This window comes from Phasianus colchicus, chromosome 37 (genome assembly GCF_987193195.1).
Source record: "Phasianus colchicus chromosome 37, bPhaCol1.hap1.1, whole genome shotgun sequence".
NCBI classification, from domain to species: domain Eukaryota; kingdom Metazoa; phylum Chordata; class Aves; order Galliformes; family Phasianidae; genus Phasianus; species Phasianus colchicus.
Window position 1 is genome coordinate 582,293 of NC_143472.1, and position 9,933 is coordinate 592,225.

Genomic DNA, 9,933 nt, shown 5'->3' on the forward strand with positions numbered 1-9,933 from the left:
TCCTGATAGATGAAAAGCTTAGCATGAGCCAGCAGCGTGCCCTTGCAGGTGGGAAAGCAAATGGGATCCTGGGCTCCATCAGAAGAGGGGTGGCCAGCAGGGACAGGGAGGTGATTGTCCCCCTCTACTCCGCTCTTGTGAGGCCCCATCTGCAGTACTGTGTCCAGATCTGGAGCCCCCAGTACAAGAAAGACAGGGAGCTGTTGGAGAGGGTCCAGAGGAGGGCCACAAAGATGATCAGGGGACTGGAGCACCTCCCTTATGAGGACAGGCTGAGGGAGCTGGGCTTGTTCAGCCTGGAGAAAAGAAGGCTGCGGGGTGACCTCATTGCAGCATTTCAGTACCTAAAGGGAGCCTACAAGCAGGAGGGAAGTCAACTCTTGGAAAGGGTAGAAAACTGCAGGACGAGGGGAAATGGTTTGAAGTTGAGTGAGGGAAGATTTAGGGTGGATGTCAGGGGGAAGTTCTTTACAGAGAGAGTGGTCAGGTGCTGGAACAGCTGCCCAGAGAGACTGTGGATGCCCCATCCATCCCTGGAGGTGTTCAAGGCCAGATTGGATGGGAACCTGGGCAGCCTGGTCTAGTGTGAAATGTGGAGGTTGGTGGCCCTGCATGTAGCAGGGGGGTTGGAGATTCATGATCCTTGAGGTCCCTTCCAACCCTGGCAATTCTGTGATTCTGCTATTCTGTGTCTTCTCCCTGATGCCGATTGGAAGTGATATCCTTTAGTCTTCAGTATAACAGACATTCTGTGACTGTGCTTGAAGACAGTCTCCCTCGAGCGTTTTAGTTGTGCTTGTTTAGTGCTCGTAAAACCAACTGTGCAAGTGCTGCTCTCCTCCCCGTTGTGAGGGGATTGCTGGCAGGAGCTAAGCAGTTCCCACAGGCACATCCAGCAAGGAGCTGCCGTGGCAGATGGGCGGGTGGAGCAGCTGTCTTCCAACCTGTCCACTGCAACAATTAGCATTCTGTAAGCTACTCTTCCCCAGTTTGCAGAACGAGTATCAAAAGTTGATACTCTTTTGTGAAAGAGTAAATGCGGGTTGAAAAAAGAGGCGATATGACATTCCTGACTGCAGATAAACAACAGCACAGATGCTGGTCACCGCCGCAGAAAAAGCTGGACTTGTTAATGAAGCAGCTTATCCATCTGTGTTGGGATTTTGTACAGCTGACCTCACCTGCCTCTCATTCCTTGCCATCGCCCCCTTTTTCTTCTAAGGTGAAAAAGACAGCCTTATTCTTTGTGAGTCCGTAATTGTGATCGTTTATTGATTGAGTACAACCAGATAAGACATGGAGTGCCAAGTTGGGCGGCACTCGCAGCGCTGCCCTGTAACACCACACACTGCAGCTGCTGCCTTCTGATGTTCTTCCTCTCAGTCCTTCAGGTGCAGATTCCGCATCATTGCCACAGGGCTGTTCATTGTAGAGGACTGGAAAAAAACAAAGCAAGTGTAGAAAAAGGACAGAAACAATCTAGGGAGACCTCACTAAGAAAGTCTGAACAGTAAACTTCCACAACAGCCCCATGCAGAACAGCAGGTTACTGCCATTCAGATCACTGACATTACTTCCCATAACACACAGCTTAGCTGCTGTCCCCTCCCTTCCCTAGCTGAGCTGCATGCCCTTCCTTTTCCCTACCTGAGCTGCTGTCCCCTCCCTTTTCCCTAGCTGAGCTGCTGTCCCCTCCCTTCCCTAGCTGAGCTGCATGCCCTTCCTTTTCCCTACCTGAGCTGCTTGCCCCTCGCCTCCTTTTTCTTGGTGCTCTTGCCTTTTCCTGCTACTCACTCCCAATCTCAACACTTGCCTGCTCTGCTTGCTGCTCTGACAAGTGTCTCTCAACTCTGCTCGCAGCTTCTCTCCTTCTGCATGCCCTTCTCTATTCCCTTCTCGTGCCCTTCAGGCTTCTGCTCCCCTTGCTGAGCAAGCCCATGCCTGGTAGCTCCCCTTCAACCTCCTCCGCCCTTTGCCTTTCTCCACACAGATGCTTGCTTCTGGCCAGCACTCCTGCCCACTGCCTAGCCCACAGCCCGCATCTCTTGGGGAGACAGCAAGGTGGCCTGGAGCTACCCACACCTCCTCCCGGGCACGGCTTCTCAGCTTTGCTTCAAGCCCACAAAAAACCCCAAGGAGCTCCTCTTACCTTTGGGCTCAGCTTCTTCTCCTGCCGTGCAGCTCCTGTGCCAGGCCGGGGCTCAGCTCTTCCCACACTCCACCATTCCTGCAAGGTTGCTTTCTCTCATTCACTGCCTTCCTTTGCTTTCCTTTGCTCTGCTACCCTTAGCTTCCCTACTTGCTTTCTCTACATTTACGTGCACCGCTTTGTACTTTTGAGTCTCTTCTTTGCATCTCCTTTCTCTATTTTCCCTTCAACCCTCCCCCCCTCCCCTCCCCTCCCCTTCCCCTCTCTCCCATTTTTCCCTTCCTCCCCTACCTCCTCTCCCCCCCTGCTTCCCTTCCCCTCCCGTACCCCCCCTTTTCTCCCTTTCCCCTCCCCTTCCCCCTTGCCTTATGGCAAACTCACCTTTCCTGCTCTTCACTACCTCCTTCTTCATTCTCCTGCCTTTTGCTGCTACTCTCGCCTTGCTTTCCCTTGCTGTGCTCTGCTTTGCTTTCTCTACATTTTGGCCATCCAGTCTTTTCTCAGCTGTTATTCTTGACTGTTTACTTGGCTTTTTTCTTCTTTTCTCATTTCTTTTTTTTCTGACCTTTTTGAGCTTTTTTCTTCTTTTTTTATGCTTTCGTTTCTTTTTTCATTTCATTGCACTTGTTCTTTTTTTTTTTTCTCTTTTCGTTTTTTTCTGTTTTCTTCTATTTTTTCTCTTTTTCATCTTGGTTTTCTTTTTTCATGTTCACTCTTTTTTTCTTTTTTTTATTCTTTTTTTCATTTTTTTTCATTGCCGCCTGAGGGGAGAAGAGCTCTGAGCCGGCTGCCAACGGCCGTTCCCGCGCGCCGCGCCTCAGCCAATCGGAGCCAGCGGCGCTGCCGCTGACCAACGAGAGCCCGGGGGCGGGACGGTCCGGCACCTGACCAATGAGAGCCCGGGGGCGGTGCGGCGTTGCGCTGCGCTGTTGGTGGGAGGAGCGCGGCAGGGGGCGGGCCGTGGGTGGGGCCTCGGGGTGCGCCCTACTGCTATAGGGGGTGCGAGATGGGACTGGGATTGACAGGTGGGAGGTGGGGCTTGGATGTGGGGTTGGGATATGAGGTTTGGAACTGGGCTTGGGATGTTGGATGTGCATTGGGATGTGAAATGTAGGGTTGGGGTGTGGGGATATGGATATGGGGTGAATATGGAATGGGAGATAGGAAAATGGAATATATATGGGATGGGCTTGGGATGGACATGGGACCAACACTGAAGAATGTGGGATGGATTGGGGATGAAATATGGACACTGGATGGGATTGGGATGATAGTGGCATGGGATAAGTAGATGGAATGGACATGGGATGCATGTGGGGATAAGGATTCGGAATGGCTATGGATATAGGGTTAGGGATGGGGATAGGATGTGGGGGTATGGATGTGGGATGGGTTTGAGATGGCTGTGGGGTGGATATGATGGATATGGGATGGGATAACGTTGTGGGATACGGACGAGGGATGGCTACGAGATGGGGCTGTAGTGGTTATGGGGCCATAGGGGCGATGGGGCCAGGATGCTGCAGTCACCTCTGTCCCCAGAGTTCATCCCCAGTGTGACACATGGAGCCCCACAGCCGCTCCTCTGCCCTTTATCACTTACATGGGGAGGACATCCCCCAACCCCCATTATCAAAAATAAACCTTAATTAGAAAAGTGAGGGGTGTCAACCCCGCCCCATGGGAACAATGTTTTCTGTGGGGGAGGGCATAGATGGCGTCTCCAGAGGGCTGTCCCAAACTCTGGGGGGTGTTCACAACTCTAGGATATGACACCACCAGGGTGCCATGAAGGTGTCCCAAGCTTTGGGGTGTGACACAGGGATGTCCCCAATTTTGGTGGTGTGACATTGTCATGTGGTGTTCCCACTTCCCCGGGAAGTCCTCCAGGTGGTCACGGTGTCCCCAGGTTCAGCTCAATGTCCCCAGGGTTCTTTTTGTGCCCTCTGCATGACGGTGACACCCGGCGCCAGCTGCCAGGAGTGACGCCCAACGGTGATGACACCGCATCACAGCTGTGCCACGCTGGTGTCACACAGTCCCCTCTGGTGGTGGCACAGAGTTCACCACCGTGCATGTCCCCGTCCTCATGGCAGACGATGGTGACAGCACCAGAGGACTCCGGTGTCACCGGGTCCTGCAGTAGGCAGGTCTGGAGGGGTGACAAACAACAGTGAGAGGCTCAGTGACAGCACGGTGACAACATGGTGCCGCCTGTGCCTGCCCCCATGTGATGGTCAGAGTACAGGGAATGGTGTCACCCGATAGATGGTGGCACACAAGTGATGGTGACACCAGATGACGGTAACAACAGTGACAGCCAGGGATGGGGACGCTGCGTCACGGCTGTTCCACATCGAGGTCACCCTGTGTCACGGTGTCACCTGAAGACAGTGACATTCAGTGACACCCAATGGCATCCAGTGAAGGTGGCACCCAACAATGGTGACACCACCGACCCCATGTCACACCTGCACCAGACCCCACGTGTCCCCCGACTGTCCCCAGCCCCCCTCCCTGTACCCCTCCTCATCACCTCTTCAATGAGGATGGCACCGTGCTGAAGTTGTGCCACCATGGCAGGGGGGACAGCATGGGACAGTCATGGACAGCCAGGGTGACAGCGTCCAGGAGCTGTAGGACGCGGATGGGGCTCTCAAGGTACGTTGGTACGGCCCCAGGTTCCATGGTTACAGTGACGGTGAGAACTTTGGGGACAAGTGGTTGTCCGGTGTCACCCGGTGGCCCTGGGGGGATTGTTTCCGTGGGGCTTTGCACAGGGATTGGTGGGAACCATCCATTTCTGAAAGGAAGTGGCAAAAAATATACAAGAAAAGTGACATAGTATTGATTTTAATGGAAACAGACATTATTGGGGGCGATCCCACGGGGACAAAGAAGAGCGAGAATGTCTCACTATGTGAGGTTGTCCTCAAAATCCTCATTGGAGACCTCTGGAGGACTCCAGGAACGCCTGGGGACCCCAAGACACCCATGGGACATCTCCAGACCCTTCCAGAAGACAATAGGACCCTCTGAACCCACCTCAGGACCCCCCCACATTCCACAGGATCATTCTGGGATGTCTGCAGACCCTTCTGGATGAATCCAAGGACCCCCTGGATCAATTTGAAAACCCCCTGCACCCTCCAAGTCCTCTCTGGGACATCCCCAGAGATGTCTCTGATGACGGGATGACTCCAGGACCACTCAGACCCACATGAGAACTCTCTGGACCCTACCAGACTCTACTGGGACATCTCCAAATCATCCCAGTGGCTCCTCGGAGCTCCTGGACCCATCCTGGGAGCTTCCAGATCCTTCCAGAGACCCCCAGGACCATTCTCGCGAGCCCCTGGACACCCCAGGATCCCTCTGGGACATCTCCAGATCCTTCTGTATGAATCCAAGGACACCTTGGATCCACCTGGGGACCAACTGGATGCCCCAAACCCCTCTACAACATCTCCAGATTCTTCTGCATGCCTCCAGGGGTATATAGGGGGGGGCTTGTGGGGAATCTATGGGCGGAAAGGTGTGAGTGGGGCTTCTGTGAGGTGGAAAGAGGGTCTGGAGGTGGAGAAAGGTTGGAAGGGGAAACTGAGGGATTGTGGAGGGCTTCTGTGGCGTGGAAAGGGGCTCTGAGGATGGAGAGAGGGGGTTGTGAGGGGGAAAAGAGCAGAACGAGGCTTCTGTGAGTGAAAAGGGGGCCTGGGGATGGAGGGGTACATTGTGGAGGGGAACTTGAGGGGTGGAAAGGGGGCTTCTGTAGGGCAGAAAGGGGGGTCTGGGAGTGGACGGGGGGTTGTGTGGGGGAAAAAAGGGGTGAGTTGGGTCTCTGCTGGGAGGAAAAGGGGTCTAGGAATGGAGAAGGGGTGGCAGAGGAAATCTGGAGGGTTGTGGGGGGCTTCTATGGGGTGGAAGGGGAGTCTGGGGGACACCTTAGGGAAGTATTGGGGGGGAGAAGAGGAGAGTGGGATGTCTATGGGGTGGAAAAAGAGTCTGGGGGGAAACTTAGTGGCTTGTGTGGGGGAAAGGGGTGAACAGAGTTTCTACAAGGCAGGAAGAGCATCTCGGGGTGGAGGGAGGGGTGGGAGGGAAGAGCCAGGGGTTGTGCGAGGCTTCTATGGGGTCTGGCTGAGGGGAATTGGAGGTCAAAATGAGGGAACTGACTCCAGGGGTCAGGGAGGAGCGCACAGGGGGGTACAGGGACCTCTAGGGGTCAGAAAAAGGGGCCAGGAGGTGGGAGGAGAAGGGAGGACACGGGACCCTGGGGGTCAAATAGAGGGGAATGGGGGGTGGTAGGAGACTCTGGGGATCAGAATGGGGGAATTGGAGTGGGAGCACTCGGGGGGAGGAGAGGGGGTTCGGGGGTCAGATAGAGGAGACTGGGAAAGGGGGGGGACTCTAGGGAACAGAATGGGGAGAGCGGTGGGGGGGGGGGGGACACCAGGGATCAGAATGGGGGAGGCACAGAGGGGAGGGGTGGAAGAGGACTATGGCGATCAGAACGGGGGGACTGGAAGGGAGGGAGACCGGGGGAGGGTGTAACCCCGGGGGGCACACAGAGGGACTGGGGGGTGCGGGCGATCAGCGGCAGGGGGAGAGGGGGGGAGGGCAGCGAAAGACACGGGGTGGGGGAGGCGGCGAGACGCAGGGCAGCCGCCCCCGCCGAGGGAAGCCCCGAGCACCACGGAGACCCCGCGGGGCCGAGGCAGAGCGGCACGCGGCCCCCCCGCCGCCTTCACCCCGGCCCCCGCCCCGGCGCCCCCCGAACACCCACCTGTAGGAGCCGAGGCGGCGCCCGGAGCCCCGAGGCGCCCCGCACCGCTTCCGCACGGCCGCCTCCTCGGGTCGCGGCGTGATGACGTCACTCGGCGGGGACGGCGCGGCGCCGTAGCGACGGACCGGCGCTGAGGCGCTGAGGCGCCGTCGCCGTGGCGACGCCGTCGAACGGCACCGCTCCTGCGGGAGCCGCGCTGAGTCGTGCGGCGTCTCCGGCTTCCCCAGAATCGCTTTCTCCAGGCCGATTCCGAGCTGCTGGCGCTTCTTGAAAGCCGAGCGCGCATCTCTGCCCGGTTTTCTCACGGCTCCTGCGGCGGCATCTCTGGCCGCTTTCTCCTCCAAGGAAGAACCGAGCGGTGGCCCGGCCGGGCTCGGTGCGTGGGATGTGAGAAGGGCACAGCCCGGAGCAGGACCTGAAGAACGAGCTCAGCTCACCGCTGGCACGTGTTCTGTAGTCCCCCGGGTCCTGCAGAGCTGCGCTGGACTCGCTGAGCAGCACGGCATGGTGCGGGGATGTAAGAGAACACAGGTGCTCGGTAGACTTGCTGGGGCAGGAAGCTCTCACTGATGCTAAACTCGCTGAAACGAAGTGACTCGTTCAGGACACGTGCCTGAAACATATGCTGGTTCTCTAGGCAGAGCTGCCGGACAGACCTGTCAGCACTGGGAATTAAGCACGGCAGTGAGATGAGGCCAGTGATGCGTTCATGTAAGAGCAAGAGGTGCTTTGGAATGCCTTTATGGCTGCACAGCTCCTCGGGAAGCAGTTACACCTGCCGGCTCAATAAGAGCTGTCCCATAGATGCTGTACAGCTGTGGAGCCTTTGCCCACCTGCACTGCATCTTTTAGATGCATCATGGAGAGGAATTGAACCAGCAAGGCTTCAGGGCTGAGCTCTAAGAATGGAAACTCCCTCAACTTTTGAAAGAGACTGGGTTTCTAAGGTCTTAAGACCTGGAGCTGGCAGGGCACACCCCTCTTGTGCCTTTCTCCCGACTGGTTTTTGGGAGACAGCAAATGGACACCCCTACAAGAAGTCTCAGGGTGTTTCCTTTTGACACTCTTATTATGGAAGTAAGAATACATTCCTGGCTCCATTTTGCTCTTGTGTCAGAAGGCAGAGATTTAAGCTACCTAAAGTCACTTTTCCACAAACATTCCCACAGAAAGAAGCATCCAACATCTCTCTGTAGCTACGGAGACCCTGACTTCTCAACTCTTTCCAGGTATGTTTTACTGTCTCTTTCCAAATTTAGAAACGGCAGCTGTGCAGAAAAACATGCCACAGATCCTGCAGTGTGGGCCAGCGGGGAGTTTTACCCCGTCTCCTCCCTGATGTCAATCTGAAGTGATCTCCTTTAGTCCTCAGTATAACAAACGCATCCTGTGACCGTGCTTGAAGACAGTCTCCCTTGAGCGTTTTAGCTGAACTTGGTTAGCGCTCTTAAAACCAGCTGTGCAAGTGCTGCTTTCCTCCCCACTGTGAGGGATTGCTGTCAGGAGCCAACCAGTTATGCCAGGCACATCCAGCAAGGAGCTGCTGTGGCACGATGGGCGCGTGGAGCGGCTGTCTTCCAACCTGTCCTCTGCAGCAGTTAGCATTCTGCAGGTTACTCTTCCCCAGTTTGCAGAACAAATATCAGAAGTTGATGCTCTTTTGTGAAAATGTGGGTTGAAAAAAAGGCAATGTGACATTCCTGACTGCAGGTGAACAGCAGCACAGATGCTGCCAGCCCCGCTGTAAAAGCTGGACTTGTTAATGAAGCAGCTTATCCATCTGTGTCGGGCTGTGGTATCAGGGCATTGCTCTTCAGATCTTTGTTTTCCATCTGAGGATTTTGTCCCAGCAGGGTTTGTGCCTCAGGATTTTGGGCAGGAGAAGGGCTGGCAGCAGCCCAGGGCAGGACGTGGGTCCCCTGGGGACAGCAGCCACAGCCCCTGCCCCATCTGCACAGTGACCCTGGGCCATCCCTAGGACACCTTGAGACCCTCCTCCTCTGCACAGCCCCACAAAGCACGAGGGAAGGTCTGGGGTGGCAATGGTCCCCCTGGAACGGGGCAGGGATGGTGCCCTCCATCCCATCCATCCCCAGTGCTCAGGGCTCCAGAAATCCCCAGGGTCCCTCAGTGTCCCTGCACCAGTGCCACTCTTATCGTAACAGACTTCTTCCTTATGTCCAGTCTAAAGGAGAAGAGGAAAGGTTGTCAGGGGGTTTCCCCAGTGAGAAGTACAGTTTCAGAAAGGGACGTGTACAGAGAACCCAGAGGGATAACAAGGCAAGCCTAACAATGACTGCTACAAAACCAATGGTACAAAGAGAGAATTCTCTTCCAGAAATATCTCACAGTCCAGTGATAAAGATTCACAGCTGCAAGGTTGTCTTCTAATTAAAAACAGTAATTACAAACAATCTGGATTTTTGAGCTAACTGTTATAATAAATATTAGTAGGTGGGGATTGCTAAATGGTGCTGCAGTCTCCTACTCGTAACATCCTTGCTGCTTCATTCTGGGTGCCGTCACTGAGCAGCATCTAATGGAAGTTCTTCCCTGCTCAGCTGGCTGCCTTAGTTGGAGCCCTGATGGCAATGACGTGGTGATGGCAGGCTTAGTTTTGCTGTTTTCTCCTCGTCAGAATACTCCGACTTTTGAAGGAAGCAGCTTCTTGTTTCCTGCCTTCCTGCCTTCCTGCCTTCCGCCCTTCCTCCCTTCCTCCCTTCCTCCCTTTTAATTTTAATTCATTTGGAATATCTATATTCCATATAGATGTTTTGAATATCATTATTTGTAGTGCTGAAAACTTTTTTAGAAAACAGTCATACTCAGTTAAAAAGGTATAATAAGGATGTTAAAGAAAGAACCCTCTGATGTGTTGACCAGGGATGAACATAAAAACAGCTCCCAGTTAATGTATAGGCAGCTGATGTGACTGCCTCTGTCCTCAGCAGCTTACTCAAAGGAGCCCCACAAAGCATTTCAGCGCTGGGCTGCTGAGGGA

General features: G+C 54.7%; 1 protein-coding gene across 1 annotated transcript; it reads right to left on the reverse strand.

The window, feature by feature from the left end:
• Positions 1 to 1,443: 1,443 nt before the first annotated feature.
• LOC149913426 (uncharacterized) lies at positions 1,444 to 7,554 on the reverse strand. Its single transcript, XM_090129577.1, has 5 exons — positions 7,500 to 7,554; positions 6,933 to 7,359; positions 4,686 to 4,952; positions 2,531 to 4,301; positions 1,444 to 2,227 (listed from the first exon to the last, which is right to left on the reverse strand). Exons 1-4 carry the CDS (start codon positions 7,552 to 7,554, stop codon positions 4,277 to 4,279), a joined length of 774 nt encoding a protein of 257 aa, XP_089985703.1. The 3' UTR covers positions 1,444 to 2,227; positions 2,531 to 4,276.
• Between the last annotated feature and the right edge of the window lie 2,379 nt (positions 7,555 to 9,933).

Bases quoted from the DNA above. Each gene is read 5' to 3' on its own strand.
- LOC149913426 (XM_090129577.1), bottom strand. From the start codon at position 7,554: ATGTTTCAGGCACGTGTCCTGAACGAGTCACTTCGTTTCAGCGAGTTT. The intron at 7,360-7,499 runs GTGAGAGCTTCC...CGGTGAGCTGAG, and splicing joins TTTCAGCGAGTTTAGCATCA to CTCGTTCTTCAGGTCCTGCT. The intron at 4,953-6,932 runs GTGGGTGTTCGG...ACTTCCTTTCAG, and splicing joins CGCCGCCTCGGCTCCTACAG to AAATGGATGGTTCCCACCAA.